The sequence below is a fragment of the Arvicola amphibius genome, chromosome 6 (genome assembly GCF_903992535.2).
Source record: "Arvicola amphibius chromosome 6, mArvAmp1.2, whole genome shotgun sequence".
Taxonomy (NCBI): Eukaryota; Metazoa; Chordata; class Mammalia; order Rodentia; family Cricetidae; genus Arvicola; species Arvicola amphibius.
Genome location: NC_052052.2, coordinates 7,198,777 through 7,215,427, shown reverse-complemented (window position 1 = coordinate 7,215,427; position 16,651 = coordinate 7,198,777). Strand labels below are relative to the sequence as shown.

The following is a 16,651-nucleotide window of genomic DNA, read 5'->3' as shown; positions in this document are numbered from 1 at the left end:
CGTCCACTGAAAACTTGCATGCCTCTCCACTCGTGCCGTGACGCACAAGCCGGAGCAATCAGTTCTCACAGAAACATTTGTGAGGTTGGATTTAGCCCCTTAATTAAAGACTCAGGACTTTTCCTGCGCCAGCGTGGATCGGCTCTCATTTTAGAACACGTGCGTGCGCATTTGCTGTGAGGAAGTTCGGTTTCCTTGTAATTGTGCCTGCAGCAAGCAGGAAGCCATTAGAACAAAGTGGAGCGATTTAACAGAATAGGAAATTAGGCTTGGGTAAAGAGCTTCAAACGCGGGATTATACCCTTAAGAAAGCAAAGCTGAGGACAGGCCGCAGCCAGCACAGCACAGCACGTGCTTGTCATGTGTGAGGCTCCGGTTCCGTCCCCAGATCAGAAACGAAGTCTGCCTGAATCTGCTAGAGCAGAATAGGTGCAGAGAGGACTCGGGGACGCAGGACAGCAGGGTTTCACCCACACAAGGAATGAACCACGAGCTTGTCCCGGTGTTGGGGGCTGTGGACCCCCAGACCCTCAATTTCCTGTAAACAATTTGTTTTCCTGTGTTTGCAGCTGCTCTGAGCACGAGACCCTTAGGAGTTCCTGAAGGCAGGGAGTGGTTTCTGGTGGGTTTGGCTGGGGTGTGGCTGTCAGTTAAGGATCCCTACACAAGCTGCCCTGGTACACAATACAGGGGCATTCTTGTTTCAAGGATGACCCCACGTTCCTGTCCCTGCGTTTCTGTCTGTGTGGGTGTGTTTTTAAATCTCCAGCCTAGTTCCTGGTACCGTGTCGTGTAGTGCAGGTGCTACATCCCAGCACTGCCCTCTGCCTGGGCCAAATCCTGGTTTTCAGCCAGACCTCCAACTCACTGACGTACAGATGCTGATGCAGAAGGCATAGGAGGAACCAAGGGCTTTCTGCATCCCGGTGACAGCGAGCATGGTTCATGGTCTAGGGCTTTCCAAACCCCATGTGTTAGCAAATGTCACATTCTTTAAATTATGCCAGTGAGATGGCTCAACAGGTAAGTCTGTCACCAAGCCTGATGGGAGACAGACACGCGTGTGCCCACACACAGGCCGTGCGTGTTGGCGCACATCTTTAGTCCCAGCACTTGGAATTATATGCCTAATTCTAAGATTGGTGGTGCTTATTATTTTGGTCCAGAAAAGGAATGACCAAACTTGTGAGGCAGAGGTAGGTGAATCTCTGTGAGTTTGAGGTCAGCCTGGTCTACAGAGTGAGTTCCAGGACAGGCTCCAAAGCTACAGAGAAACTGTCTCTTAAAAAACAAAAATTTAAATTAAAAAAAAAAAAAAAAAGACTTGTGGGGACAAATGACAAATGTACGAATCCCCCAGAGCTGCCCAGACCTGAAACCCATCTCAGGCCACTAGAGACCACCAGGACCCAAGGAAGGCTCACACCTAAAGCAAACTGAAGGCCGGATGCCGCCTTCTCAACTTCTGGGAATCAGTTTTCTCCTCCAGCATGGGATTAAACTCGGGTCACCACGCTTGACAAATGTTTCACCCCGAGCTACCCTGCCGGCCCCAGGCCACCCTGGACCCTACCACTGTATAAGGGAAAGAGGGGCCCTGAGGTCTATGCGGCCCCCACCACTATTTCACACTGTAGCTCCAGACCCCTCAAGCGACCTCTGCTCAGCAAAGCCAAGGCTTCATTACAAAGGTGCGCTAAAGAACGAGAAATCCCATCCCTAGCACCATCTTTCACGGATGATCAAGGGGCCACGGGTCTGAAAGAACCTTAGCAGCCAGAGCTAAGGAAACAGCTTTATTCACTGTTCAGAGACTGTCACTCAGCCTAGAAAGAAGGCAGTGAAGGACGGCTCACCCCAACCCCAGCATGTCCAATTGCTAACACGAGCCATCAGCCTCAGCCACAAAGTCACAGTGCCATCCAGACGCCAGCCTCGCCCGTGCTGGGGACGGCACGCAGACACTCTGCAGGCGAGGAGCGCCTGGTTCTTCCAAGCTGCCGTCAGATGTCTTGAAACTGGCAGCATGAAAAACTGCCCAGCCACATGTTTCTTTTAGACGCCTCTACTTATCCCTCAGACTGCCCTTGCTGGTGGGCACACCTGCGCGTGCTGAAGGCCGCCGGGTCCCACGTGGCCAGGACTTAACTCTCACTGTCCACCTCGGCAGCGGGCTCCCTGGAGTGACTGCTCTCATCCTCCGGCTTCCTTTTCTTCTTGGCCTTTCGCTCTTGGTTGAGCTGAGCAATCTCTTCATTTTTCTCTGTGATGTATTTTAGCTATGTAGATACATAAAAAGCAAAACTATATTTAAGTCTTTAAATCTGTCTCTAAGTTAATTTATAAACCTAAAAATAATCACAGTAATTTATGCCTTCTCCAGTATTCCAATTATTAGCACTAAAACTGAACTGAAGACGGAGAGGGACACATCCAGTCACCGCCCACTCTCGTGGAAAGGAGTTTGTAGGGAGGCTGAGACCAGAAGGGTTATGGTATTCTAGATCCGTTAGCCACAGTCAGGTGACCCTGGCACCTCTAAGTGTCAAGTGTCTTCACCTAGAAAATGACAGTTTGGTCAAATGATGTTTTAGATGTGAAAAAATAGAAATTGTGCTCGTCTGCATAACTGACCTGGCAGGCCGCCATCCGTCCTCAGGCCGTCAGAACTGCGGTACGGCTGGGCCTGGGGCTCACCGGTCACATGTTCAAAGCCTACCTGAGCTAAAAGTAAAGCTCAACACTGGCCTGTATACTCAGCACGCCCCTTGTTTTGTCTCAGAACAAGAACTGAGGCTGGAGAGAGGCTCTGTGGTTTACAGTACTTGCTACCTTCACAGAGGACCCAGTTTGATTCCCAGCACTCACTGAGGCTCACAACCACCTGTGACTCCAGTTCCAGGGGATCTGCCCTCCACGGACACCAGGCACGCACACGGTAGACAGGCACACATGTGGGCAAACACACACACACAGAATAAAGGGGCAGGACATGTGGTGCAGTGGTACAGACAGCACCTGACTAGCATGCACAAGGCCCTACTTTCAATCCCTAGCATTAGGTGGGGGCGGGGTGAGTACCACAAGGAAACCATCCCCATAGACCAACTAACCCAGGACTGGTCTGTGACATCATGTTATAAATGAAACACGGCACCAAAGTTTTGAGATATTACAAAAAAGGTAAATTATGGAATCCAGAGAGAGCTGATTAGAAAATTTCAAATTAGCTTTGCAAGATCTATCATGATGAAAGGAGGGCTATAAATTACAGGAGGTCTGAATGGTTCAGCCATCTCCAGTTTTTAATGCAAGGTGCCCTGGAGAATAACTACACGCCTTCAAGTGATTAATTGGGAATAATGTATTCCGGGGGGACGGGGGTGAGGGAAGAAATTCATCTCTCACCAGTGAATTACTCCGCCTGGCTAAGAGCTTCACGTCTTCAGTGGTAACTGTGCTTCTTTTCGCGTGTCTGCAGAAAGGGCAGAAACACGTCACCAAACTGTGGTGTTAAAGTTAGGACGGGACACAGAGTTCACAGCCGGAGGAACAACGATGCCTAACCCATCCCGTCAAGAATCAGACACCAGGCAATCGTAACAGAAATGAGCGAGGTTTCCAGCCAGGACACAGAGTTCACAGCCGGAGGAACAACGATGCCTAACCCATCCCGTCAAGAATCAGACACCAGGCAATCGTAACACAGAAATGAGCGAGGTTTCCAGCCAGGACACGGCAGCGGCATTTCATCTGTATTCTAATAGACAGTCTGCCTGAAGGTCAGAGAGTCAAACAGCCGAGCCTCACAGACCAGGCAGTGGGGGCACACACCTTTAATCCCAGTAGCCACACTAGTTTGCCATAGAAACTGGGTGGTAGTGGTGCACACCTTTAATCCCAGCCCTAGAGAGGAATATAAGATGGGAGGAGACAGCTCTCTCACAGTCTCCTGGAGGCAGGATCGCCAGTTCAGACTGAGGTAGAGGTAAGAGCCAGTGGTTGGCTGCTTTGCTCTTCTGGTCTTCAGGTTGAACCCCAATTTCTGTCTCTGGGTTTTAGTAACCATGCTACAGGATACCAACTCCACAGAGGACACTGAAGACAATCTGCCAACTGTGTCTGCGAGCCAAGTGTGCTGGAGAGCAAAGAAGGGTTAGACGCCGTCTAACGCCACCCTTTCTGTCGCAGTCGTCCGTGGGACCACAGACCACGCAAGGTGCGCATACAAGGCTGGTGGGGAGAGAGGAGTCATCACAGCTTGGACCGAGGTCCTTCACATCCTCCTCCAAGCCTCACTGGGAAAGATGGGGGCTGCAGAGTGGGCTGCTCCCTGCTCTTGCAGAGGGTGGAATTCAGGTCCCAACATCTGCATCTGGCAGATCACAACTCCAGCTGCAGGGGACCCACTGTCCTCTTCTGGCCTCTGTGGGCACCCATACCAAAGCTGTCACATTTCTATGCCAACCATGTGACTGTCACTGAACTGCATCCTAACTCCTAATTTCTGGATTTTAAAATTTTACATGTATGCATGTATGTCTCTCTCCCACACGTTTCCTCATGCCTGAGGATGGAAGAGGACACTGGAGTTGTTAACAGTTGTGAGCCATGGTGTGGGTCTGGTATTGAACTCGGGACCTCTGCAAGAACAAGTACTCTTGTTCTTGAAGCCAACACTCAGCCCAGCTTCTGGATTGTTCTGACAGCCTCACTATGGAGCCAGGCCAGTCTTGAACGTGGACTCTTCCCGCATCACCTTCCCAAGCACCAAGACTGCAGGCACGCCCCACCAAGCCCAGCTTGTTTCTGGAACCACATGAGAACATTTTTTAAAGAATTTCATTGACATCCACAGCTAACACAGAAAGGGGAATTGAAGGTGATACTTCGTGGGACTTGGGGGTGGGGCACAAATAAGCAGCAGCTGAATGAGCTGTCAGCATCCCATAATAGCGCCATATCCCCCTCAGCCGAGCTGACGATGCCAAGCAGTTTTTAGGGACTGATAATATATACAGGAAGGGGAAGATTTAGAGCCCCCTGGGAGCCTGCTGCTTTAATTCACCAGAAAGATTCATCCGAGAAACAGTGCAGAGGGGCAAGGTGAGAAGTGTGGCTCAGAGGCTGAGGTGAGCAGAGGCAAAAGAGAAGCTTCAGCCCTCCCAGGCCTCAGCCATTCCAATGGCTGCATAAAAGCAATGGTTTCCAATTACCTGAGGTACTAATTGAAGAGCCGAACATAAATCACCTGTAAGAGCACAGGCTTCTCCAGCTGAAGGCAAGCCTCCCCCTTCCCGGGAAGATTAGTCTTCCTCATAGCAAGCAGGGAATGAAAGCCCCTGCCTGTCATTCTGACACCTGCAAGCAATCAGGGCTGTGGCGCTCTGAGACCCTCTCCACAGGGGGACTGACCCCCAACTTCCCACATCCCGAGCAATTGCAACCTCCCCAAGAAAGGGTTTTTAAAACAGGCAGCCGCGCACTGCAGTCCTGGGGCCGCCATTCAGACCTCAGTCAGTGAGAGACCTTCAAAGGACTCGGAGACACCAGACGATCTCAAGTGACGTGTTCGGAGCAGATGTTAGGTCCCTGCAGCATCGTCATCAGGCACGAGCCCCCAGCAGACAGGCGCCACAGAACTGAAATACACCGCCAGATGGGGGCGGTGATGTCAATGGACCTCAATTACACAGCCAGCTTTTCTACCCACCTGGCAAACATCTCAAGGTCTTTGGCAAAATTTTCTGAAAGAGAGGGGAAAAAATAGCTATCAGCTGGCCCATGTCCACCTCAGGCCTGAAGCCTTGGCTTCTAGTCAGCAGATTCGGCACACCTCGGAGGCGAGCGAAGGCACCCAGGCCAGCAGTTACCAACTTTTTTTTAAGTTCTTCAGGACAGGATTTCTCTGTGTAGCATTGGCCATCCTGAAACTCACTGGACCAGGCTGGCCTTGAACTTAAGAGACCCACCTGCCTGTCTCCCTCCTGAGTGCTGCGCCACACCCAGCCCCACAAGCTTTTCCAAATCGTGGCTGTGTCCCTGTCCTTCCCAGCACCCTCCACTCTTCTTACAAGCCTTGTCCTAACCGTGATGACACCTTTGGTCGCTAGGGACCGTCCTGTACATCTGCCCCAAGTATAGTTAGTAAGAACTCTGGTTTCCTTACAAGTGAGTGTCAGTGCCAGGACGCAGCTGTCACACACTATGGGAAGCATGGCCGTGTCACAGAGATGGAACATGTTCAATGTTCCGGCCACCATGGCCATTTAAACAAGGTGAATGCCTGGTATTGGCAGAACAGGACAACCTAACAGTCCTTCCCACACAACACCCAACTCTTCCAGCCACAAAGTGATCAGGGAGCCTGTGTGTGTGGCGGGGGAGGAGGGAGGGAGGAATGAGCCACGCCACAGCTCCCACCCACACGGGCCCCCAGCGAAGCCCGCAGAGATGTCCTGGCCTCGTACCGCACTGTCGGAAAGTCACCTCCGCGATGGCTGCCACGGTCTGCTTGTTGAACTGCACCTGTTTGTCCAAGGCCACTTCGCTGCACAGACGGCCGACCGCGTAGTGAACTGCTGCCTTCAGCCTCTGCGGGGAAAGACCAAGGAGAGGGGCTGCCCGGCCTAATTCCTGCAGAACATTCCATCATGGCGGAGTGATGTGCAAGTGCACTAATCAGTTAACGACACCCTCTGGAGTGTGACTTGGGGGGACATGACTTTCCAACTAATGGCTATGATTTAGGTCCCATAAAGACGAGAAACCACGCTAGTCAGCAAGAGCAATGACAGCAGCCCTTGCTGCTACTGTCCAGGCCCTGCCTGCTGAGGGCCATCTGCGGAATACAATGAGAAACCAGTCTGCAGCCTTAAAATAGCTAACGGAGACAGAAAGACCCCAAGCCTCGGTTCCAAGTCTCTAGCAGCCACAGCCCTCCATGCCCAGGCGACAGGACAGCAAGGGATGATGACTACGCAACTGACCATCCTCTGGTTTAGAGGGTCAAAAGTCACCGCAACGGTCTTCCTGTCCCACAGGAATTACCCTCCCTCCATTTTTGGCAGTGCCGGGGATGGAACCAGAGCCTCACGCACTAGGCAAACACGCCCACTGAGCTGCAACCTAGTCCTCAGAAAGCCTTTTATTTATTATGTATACAATATTCTGTCTGTGTGTATGCCTGCAGGCCAGCCCATTACAGATGGTGGTGAGCCACCATGTGGTTGCCAGGAATTGAACTCAGGACCTTTGGAAGAACAGGCAATGCTCTTAACCACTGAGCCATCTCTCCAGCCCCCTAAGAAAGCCTTTTAGATACTGAAAATGTCACTCCTTCTGAGGCAGACGTACCAAGGGGAAGCAGCTCAGAGCAAGCGAAGCAGCAGCCCTGCAGTCTCTCCACTGATGTGTGACCTCCTTCCCCGCGGAGATGTAAACCAACCTCTACCCCTCTTCACAGGGCACCAGCAAATAGTACCATCCATCACCCATGTCTAACTTGGGGAACCAATGTATTTAGTGGGCACACCTACAGAGCACGGGTGAGCCCAGAGCAGCCACAGGACCACAGTCTCACCCAGCATGGATGATAACTTCCCCACGACTGCACACTGAGTGCCTCCTCCTGGTAACCTAGTCCATATTCTCTCTCACCCCTGAAATCCCGAGGCCAAGTGCAATTAGGGCAGAATTATATGCAGCTGCCTGGGAAGGGCAGGCTGGGGAGACTGAGATCAGGTGAGGATCTACTGGCCCTACCCCCTTCCGATGAGGGGCATCAACAGTCCGCAGGCCCGACGGTGAGGGTCTCTCAAGTAGTCATGGCTGCTCTGTTTGGAAGACAGAGCCCAGGCAGGTGTGGTGTCACCTGAATCCAAGACACTAGCAAGTATCCACTACACAGGCAGGACGAGGGTGAACCACACAGATGGTCCAGGACCTCTGGGCGAGGCCAGGCAGATGAGCTTGGGAACTGTTCCTCAACCCCCTTGTCTGCTCACATCAGACAAGCAAATCCAGCCTTTAGGAGATGAAAAGAATCATCTACCCAGAAGGGCGAAGACCCTGAAGGTGGGGGCTGGGGACAGGACACGGAATCCTGAACACATTTGGCTCCGGGAAGTTTTGTCTGCCCTGTTGCTGGGCCGCCTTCCTTCTCCCCTGATCTGGGAGGCTAAGTCACAAGACCTGAAACTCAAGGGTAGCACCTTGTCCACCTTACCCCACACTGTCTGTGAGCCAGGAAAGCTGGTGGAGTGGCGCTGGGGTTCTTCAGAGCAGAGATGCAAATTTGAGTTCTTTTCTTGTTTGTTTTTTGAGACAGGGTTTCTCTGTATAGCCTTATCTGTCCTGGGACTCCCTCTGTAGACCAGGATGGTCTCGAACTCACAGAGATCCGCCTGCCTCTGCCTTCCAAGTGCTGAGATTAAAGGCGTGCACCACCACCACCCCACTTGAGTTCATCTTTCTGGCCTCATTTAATCAGTGAGCCATTTACTGTCTCCTAAGAGCCAGGCTTTGCTCTCAGAACTGATTCTACAGAAACAAAAAGGCCCAGCAGTGTAGTTCAGTGGCAGTGTGCCTGCCTGGTATGTGTAAGGTCCCAAGCTCGATCTCTAGCACCACACAAACAAGCGAATAATAATAAAATTAAATAAAAAAAAAAATCAAGATTTCCAGATGTGGTGGGGTGTGCCTTCAATTTCAGAATTTGGGAGGTAGTGGCAGGGGGTGATTTCCAGGCTAGCCAGGGCTAAACAATAAGAACCCGTCTTTAAAAAAAAAAAAAAAAAAAAAAAAAAACGGGGGGTGGGGCGGTTAAGCTGGGCAGTGGTGGTGCACGCTTTTTTTTTTTTTTTTTTTTTTTTTTGGTTTTTTGAGACAGGGTTTCCCTGTAGTTTCTAGAGCCTGTCCTGGAGCTAGCTCTTGTAGACCAGGCTGGCCTCGAACTCAGAAAGATCCGCCTGCCTCTGCCTCCCGAGTGCTGGGATTAAAGGCGTGCGCCACCACCGCCTGGCTGGTGCACGCCTTTAATGCCAGCACCAGAGAGGCAGAGGCAGGCTGATCTCTGTGAGTTCGAGGCCATCCTGGGCTACAAGAGCTGCTAACCCTGACAACCCGACTTCTGACAGCACCCCCATCAAAATAAATAAATATAATAATAAAAAACCATAGCCCCTGCTCTCCCATCCCACCCTGGCCTTTAGTACGTTCTTCACAGCCGCCAGTGTCACAGACTGAAAGTGAGGGCCCAGGAGACAAGAGTAACCCTTGATGTGATCCTAGATGAAGAGAGAAGACACTAAACCTGCAGGACAGACGGAGGCACTCGACTGCGGACTGTACATCCAACAGTGGAATTCCATTCAAGTTTTTAGACAGGGTCCCGCTGTACCTGGAACTCAGAGAGCCGCCTGCCTCTGCCTCCCCAAGGTTGGGATCAAAGGCGTGTGCCTGGCCTCATCTAAACTTAAGAGCCCCCAGCAGGCTAAAATGGCGATCGGCTGATCTCTAAGCGGGGTCAGGTTTAACACTTAAATAGGAACCCAACTACCTGTAGCGCTTGCTACAAGAAAACAAAGAAAGTAAGATGCAACAAGAGAAAACTGTGGGCGCTTGGGTGTCCATGACTCGGCTAGCAACACTTCTTGGTCTCCAGATTCATGAAAACAACTGAATATCGGCCCTGCCACCACGGAGAGGTCGTTATTCCTATCCCAACTATGCAAAGGAGAAAACTGCGTTTGGGCCACAGCAAACAGAAGCCAGAGGGGAAATCACAACCCACGCCAGGGTGGATGCCAGGGCAGCCCGTCAGGGGCTGAATCCCGGCTCTCTCCGAACAGAACAGGTCCCTCGGGCAGTGCACACTCTGCAGGTCTCTCTCGCTCTTTATCCCTTGGACTCTCTTTGATAGTCTCTCTCTAGGTAGACTAGGCTAGACGAAAGCTCAGAGCTGCTAGCTCTGACTCCTGAGCGCTGGAAGAAAAGGCCTGAGCCCCGACGCCCTGCCCTCTCTTGCTTTCGAGACAGGGGCTCCCTCGGGGGCTAACTGATATGAAACTCATAATTCTCCTGCCTCAGCTTCTGCAGCACAGCCCCAGGCCCTCTCCCTTCACCGCACCCCATACCCAGTCTCCTTCGAGTCAGGTATTTCAGGTTGGCCTCGAACTCGGTATATCGCTGAAGACGACCTTAGACTTGCTTCTGCCTCCACCCCACAGTGCTAGGATCACCGTCGTTCGCCCCCAGGCCCGTTTGTGCGGGGCTGGGCCTCAAACCTACGGCTTCGCGCAAGCTGAGCGAGCATTCTGCCAACCAAGCGCCGCCTTCCCCCGTGGGCGCCCACATTCCACCCCCCAGCCCTGGGAAAGCCGGGACACAGGAACTCGCCGTCCTGCCTTGCTGGGACCCCGTTTATCGTCTACCTGCCGGTGAGAGAACTGCCGCTCCTCCTCCGCCTCCGACCCCGTCTCCTCCATCGCAGCTGCGCTCCCCAGGCAGGCGCGCCGCGGTCTAGTCAGATTTTCCCGCTTTGCGTCCGCGACGGGCCGCGCAGAGGGTCAAAGCGCGAAGCGCCTCCTTCCTGGCCCCCGCGCGCCCCCTGGCGGCGGTTTGTGGAAGGGTCTTGCTGGCGTTGGTGCGACCCCAAGATCAGGTGCAGCACCCTAGACGCTGTCTCAAGTCCTGTCACTTCCTTAAACATATGAAAGAACATGCATGAGATAGCTCTGTGGCTAACAGTAATTGAGAGCACCTGCCGCGTGACCAAGGATCCAGTACCCACACCAAGTGGCTCACAAAGCACCTGTAATTCCACCTCTAAGGGTCAGATACAATGTCATCTTTTGGTCTCCATGGACCCTGCGTGCACATGCACATACCTGCACACATGCATATGCATAAATAGTAAAATCTTAAAAATGACTTGGCTGGTCGTGGTGATGCACGCCTTTAATCCCAGCAAGCCAAGCAGAAGGCAGAGGCAGGTGGATCTCTGTGAGTTCAAGGTCAGCCTGGTCTACAGAGTGAGTTCCAGGGCAGCCAGGGCTACACAGAGAAACCTTGTGTGTGTGTGTGGAGGGGGGGGTGGGAATATGTATGTGCTGGGTGTGGTGGTACACCTCTTTAGTCCCAGCACTTGGGAGTCAAAGGCAGGTGGATCTCTGTGAGTTCAAGACCAGCCAGGGCTACTTAGTGAGGTTCTATCTCAAACTAAAAAACAAAACAAAACATTGTTCAGACCATTTTATACATTCAGTGGCCTTTTTTAAAGGAAAAAAAAAATAAGCAAAGCCAAGTCCATGAAGAAAATGGCTTTTATTTGGACAAATAACTTATATTTTCATTAAACCATGCAAAAAATATTACATCTTCCTGGCATATAACTGTCTCCTTAACCACTGAACAGTTCAGCCATTTGAATAAAGTGTACATTGTACAGATTATAGTAGCTGACTTATTATTTAGTATATTTTTTTTTCTTTTTTCTTTTTTTGGTTTTTCGAGACAGGGTTTCTCTGCAGCTTTTTTAGAGCCTGGCCTGGAACTAGCTCTTGTAGACCAGGCTGGCCTCGAACTCACAGAGATCCGCCTGCCTCTGCCTCCCGAGTGCTGGGATTAAAGGCGTGCGCCACCACCGCCCGGCTTTTTTTTTTTTTAATATTTATTTATTTATTATGGATACAATATTCTGTCTGTGTGTATGCCTGCTGGCCAGAAGAGGGCACCAGACCTCATTACAGATGGTTGTGAGCCACCATGTGGTTGCTGGGAATTGAACTCAGGACCTTTGGAAGAGCTGGCAATGCTCTTAACCTCTGAGCCATCTCTCCAACCCGAAGGTTAATACTCTTACTACCTCGCTCAGGATTATTGATCCTAAAGGTACAAGGATAGGTGTCAGGATTTTATTTTTGGTTGTATTTGAGCTGTATGAATGGTGGGGTTTGAGTACGGATTGTTTCATGGTCTAATGAGGAGGCAGAGCACAGATAACCGATCGGTCTGAGTGGCTGCAATGCATTCTGGGTGCACAACAGTTAGGCATGCTGTGGCTTAATCTGTGACGTCTGGATGCCTGTGAAGATGATTCAGTGCACGTCTCTACTAGTTCGGTGTTCTGTATGTAGGTTATCCATTCTCTGCATCTAAACTTGAACAGCTCCTGTGCTATGTTGACTTTATTGGTGGTACTGAGCAGACCTTGGTTCTGCATGAAACTAGTTGCAAAGCCCACTATTTTGGAAATAAAAAAATATTTTGACACATACAAATAAAGTGAATGAACCTATTTTAAATGTGTGAACTTAAAAAAAAAACCCAAACACGTATTGCCCACAATTAACAAATGATAAAATATTGGGCTGGCAAGTTGCCTAAAAGCGCTTGCCCCGTAAGCCTGGTGCCCACAGACGAGTCCTCTGACCTCCGCTGTGCTCACACTTGCACACAGCACACACACAAGAGCTAACGAATGTAAATTACTAAATGCAGTGCTTTCTACGGGCACTCACGCACATGCAGCCTCAGGAGGCTTTGCAAAGCCATCAACTGCAGTGCCCCTAAATCAGACTGAGACGCTGCCCGAATGCCATCCATTCAGAGTGAGTGGTTCCCATCGCCAGGGCCGGGGGAGGCTTGGCATGAGGACTGGTGGAGGCTCGCTTATGCTGAGCTATATAGAACGAGCTGGGCACTGAAATAACTCATCACACTGGCTGCTCTTGCAGAGAACCTGGGTTTAGTCTGCCGCGCCGACATGGTGGCTCACTTCCGTGATGACTGTTTCAAGGGATTCAACACCCTCTTTTGACCTCCAAGTGCACGCACCAGACACACACGTATAATGTACAAACCTGCATTATGCAAGCAACACATATATGCATAAAGTAAAAATAAACCAAATCTCTAAACGTAAGAATTAGTGGGCTAGCTCTTGCCTAGCGAACTTGGGTCCAGGTTTGATTCCCAGCCTGTGAGAGTGGAAACATGAACCCAGTGTGGACCATCCTTCCTTCCTCCAGTTATTTTCCTCCTTCCTGACTCGTTCTTTCAGGCCTCCATTCATATCTCAGTTCCAAGAACAAACGACTTCTCTGCTGCTCCAAGTATTCAATGTTGGAGAGCGGTTCTCGCTTTTTGTGCTGTCACAGGTGAACAGACAGACGGTGCCCGCTGGAGTCTCCCATGTGTTGTTAGCACCATCACCTCCACCCAAAACCCAACCCTGGACGAGAGCATCTCTCTTTGCATGGCATCAGATCCCCAGTGTCGTCTGCTTCAGGGTCCAGCTGAGATCACGGAAGGCAGGATTGGCTAGGACCGCCACACAGCCAGCCATCTGCCACACAGACACCGCAACATCGGGAGCACGGGCAGACGCAGATGACATGGTGCTGTGTAGGCGTGTAGTTATGAGTCCTTTGTGCCACCAGCTAAAGAGTGAAAAAGGTGCCTGGGCAGTGGTGGCGTGCGCCTTTAATCTCAGCACTTGGGAGGCAAAGGCAGCCGCGTCTCTGGGTTTAAGGCCAGCCTGGTCTACAGAGTGAATTCCAGGAGAGTCAGGGCTACACAGAAAAACCCTGTCTCGGGAAAGAAAAAGAACGAAAAGATAATGCTAGGAGTGGAATCCCAGCACTGGGGAGGCAGAGGCAGGCAGATCTCCTGAACTGAGGCCAGTAGGTCTACAGAGTTCCAGAGCAGCCAGCCATACCTACAGAGTGGGACTCTGTCTTAATAAGAAAAAAAGAAAGGGGGGCTGGAGAGATGGCTCAGTGGTTAAGATCACTGACTGCTCTTCCAGAGGACCCATGTTCAGTTCACAGAACTCACAAGGCAGCTCTCAAGCATCTTAACTCCAGTTCCAGGGGTCCTGGAACCGATGGCAAAACATTAATGCACATAAAATAAAATTTTAAAGAAATTAAAAGAAAAGATGACTGCTCATGACTGGCAGATCAATCAGAATGAATCGTGAGTCATTTTCTGGGAACAATAAGTTAAGAACTTGCTCTTTAATGTTTGTTTCTTGAGGCAAGGTTTCACTCTGTAGCCTTAGCTGGCCCGGAATTCCATGTGTAGATCAAGTCAGACTTGAACTCACAGCACACACACCCCAAAAGTTAAAAAAAAAGGAAGGGGGTGGGGAAAGAAGGAAAGAAGAAAGGAAGGAGAGAAGTCTTGGGGAGTCCTGAGTCCTGGTAGAGAGGTTAAATGATACCAGGGAAAGCTCCCTCTTAGGGTCTCTCTTTCAGGTTTTCAAGACAGGGTCTCACTAGGTAGCCCTGGCTGTCCTGGAACTTACTCTGTAGACCAGGCTGGCTTCAAACTCTCAGACATGTACCTGCCTTTCTGAGTGCTGGGATTAAAAGTACCTGCCACCACACCCAGCTGAGTGCTTTCCTTTCTTCCTTCTTTCAGTTTTTCGAGACAGGGTTTCTCTGTGTACTCCTAGCTGTCCTGGAACTCACTCTATAGACCAGGCCGGCCTTGAACTCATGGAGATCTGCCTGCCTCTGCCTCCTAAGTGCTGGGATTAAGGCATGTGTAACCACCATCTGGCTTGCTCTTTCTTTTTATCAAAAATAATTTATTTCAATTTATTCTATGTGCATTGGTGTGAAGGTATCAGATCGCCTGGAACTGGAGTTAGACAGTTGTGAGCTGCCATGTGGGTGCTGGGAATTGAATCCAGGTCCTCTGGAAGAGCAGCCAGGACTCTTAAATGTGAGCCATCTCCAGCCCCAGGTTCTTGTTTCTTTTTTTTTTAATATTTTATTTGTTATGTATACAATATTCTGTCTCTGTGTATGCCTGCAGGCCAGAAGAGGGCACCAGACCCCATTACAGATGGTTGTGAGCCACCATGTGGTTGCTGGGAATTGAACTCAGGACCTTTGGAAGAGCAGGCAATGCTCTTAACCTCTGAGCCATCTCTCCAGCTCCCAGGTTCTTGTTTCTTAATTTAAGCAAATTAAGCTAGGCTGTGGTGGCGCACGCCTTTATTCCCAGCACTCAGGAGGCAGGGGCAGGCGAATCTCTGGGAACTTGAGGTCAGCCTGGTCTACAGAGTTTGTTCCAGAACAGCCAGGGTTACTCTCTCTCTAAAATAAAAATTAAAGAAAGAAAGAAAGAGCAGATACAAACAGAAACTTGAGGACAACACTTTAGCGTTTAAAAGGGAAACCCCAGGATAGGCAAGCTGTAAACCTTGCGGAAAGAGAATGGAGAAGAGAGGACCATGGAGTCAGCCACGTGGCCTCAGTCTGCCATGCTGTGTCAACTCCAAAAATGGGAGGAGAAAGACCACCGACCTAAGCAATCAGGGCTAAATTAGTTAAAGAAGCAATTAATTAAAGCAAGCTTTTCTGTTCATGTATACAGGCTGCCCCCCTAACGTCAGGGTTCTGGGATATGTGCCACACTCACACTCTGGACTGAGGACAGAATCAGTGACTGGCTGACTGAAATTATCCATAGAGATTTTGGAGGACCCAGACAGGGGGGCACAGGAAGATATAGGGAGGGGCTTAGAAAAATGCTTGGCCTTTTCCATCCGGGAAGTGTGGAGAGTTAGGGTCATCTGATTGTCACCTGATCTATCAGGTATTTTAATCCCAATATCTGATTCCAGAAATCTTATTATTTTATTGATATTAGAATAACTTACATAAATGAAGTAGTGGGGCTCAAGGGATCAGGACTGGATGTGAGGAAGGTAGGGTTTTTATAGCTCGGCAGGGGGTTTCCAAATGGAGGACTTGGCAGATAGAATAGGCAGGGTTAAAGTAAGCATAACAAGCTAGTCATAACGTGCTCTGGAAACAAAACATGGTTGCAAGGTGGTCATAACAATCTTTTGAAACAAACGTGTAGTATGATTAATAACCCAGAGACAGAAATTGTGGTTCAACCTGAAGGTCAGAAAAGCAAAACAGCCAGCCACTGGCTCTTACCTCTACCTCAGTCCAAAATGGCGACCTGCCTCCAGGAATCTCAGAGAGAGGCTGTGTGTGAGTGCTGTCTCCTCCTGTTTTATATTCTTCTTTATGGCTGGGATTAAAGGCGTGCACCACTACCGCCTGGCTTCTATGGTAAACTAGTGTGGCTACTGTGATTAAAGGTGTGTGTTACCTCTGCCTGGTCTATAAGGCCAACCAGTGGGACTGTTTTACTCTCTGATCTTCCGGCAAACTTTACTTATTAAAATACAACTGAGCCGGGTGGTGGTGGGTGGAATATCACTACACAAAGGTAGGTTTGCAAGATGGTTTTAACAACTGTTTGAGATATGGTTACCATTCCCGGGACAGGTCACATGTGGGGTTTGAGAAACAGATTTATTCATAAACAGGAATGAATTTAGTCTGTCTTTACTATAAGGAGGCTTTCAAACATAAGATGGAGGCAGGCTGGTTCATCAGTCTCAGGGAAGGGCAATGGAGAAAGAGCAGGGAAGCCTGAAGCACCAGTCAGGCCCTGGCCAGCCCCAGAGAGAGACAGAAGACAAGGGAACAGTTCTGAGAGAGCACTCGGGACCAAGCACAGAACCCATGGCAGCTGTAGGGGTGATACTAGGGGCAGGGGAAGTCCGGAATCTTAACTTCTTGGAGTGTCCCTGAGGCCAGGTCCCTGAACCATCCCA

At 50.3% G+C, this 16,651-nt stretch overlaps 1 protein-coding gene across 1 annotated transcript; it reads right to left on the bottom strand.

Moving 5' to 3' along the window:
* Positions 1-1,783: 1,783 nt before the first annotated feature.
* Positions 1,784-10,606, bottom strand: LOC119816226 (centromere protein S-like). The gene is made up of 5 exons (XM_038332668.1): positions 10,434-10,606; positions 6,471-6,594; positions 5,714-5,747; positions 3,409-3,475; positions 1,784-2,279 (listed from the first exon to the last, which is right to left on the bottom strand). Exons 1-5 carry the CDS (start codon positions 10,485-10,487, stop codon positions 2,145-2,147), a joined length of 414 nt encoding a protein of 137 aa, XP_038188596.1. The 5' UTR covers positions 10,488-10,606; the 3' UTR covers positions 1,784-2,144.
* Between the last annotated feature and the right edge of the window lie 6,045 nt (positions 10,607-16,651).

Coding starts and splice junctions, on each gene's coding strand:
- LOC119816226 (XM_038332668.1), bottom strand. CDS start 10,487: ATGGAGGAGACGGGGTCGGAGGCGGAGGAGGAGCGGCAGTTCTCTCAC. Junction 6,595..10,433: donor GGCAGTTCTCTCACCGGCAG/GTAGACGATAAA, acceptor CTTTCCCCGCAG/AGGCTGAAGGCAGCAGTTCA. Junction 2,280..3,408: donor CCAGGCGGAGTAATTCACTG/GTGAGAGATGAA, acceptor GTATCTACATAG/CTAAAATACATCACAGAGAA.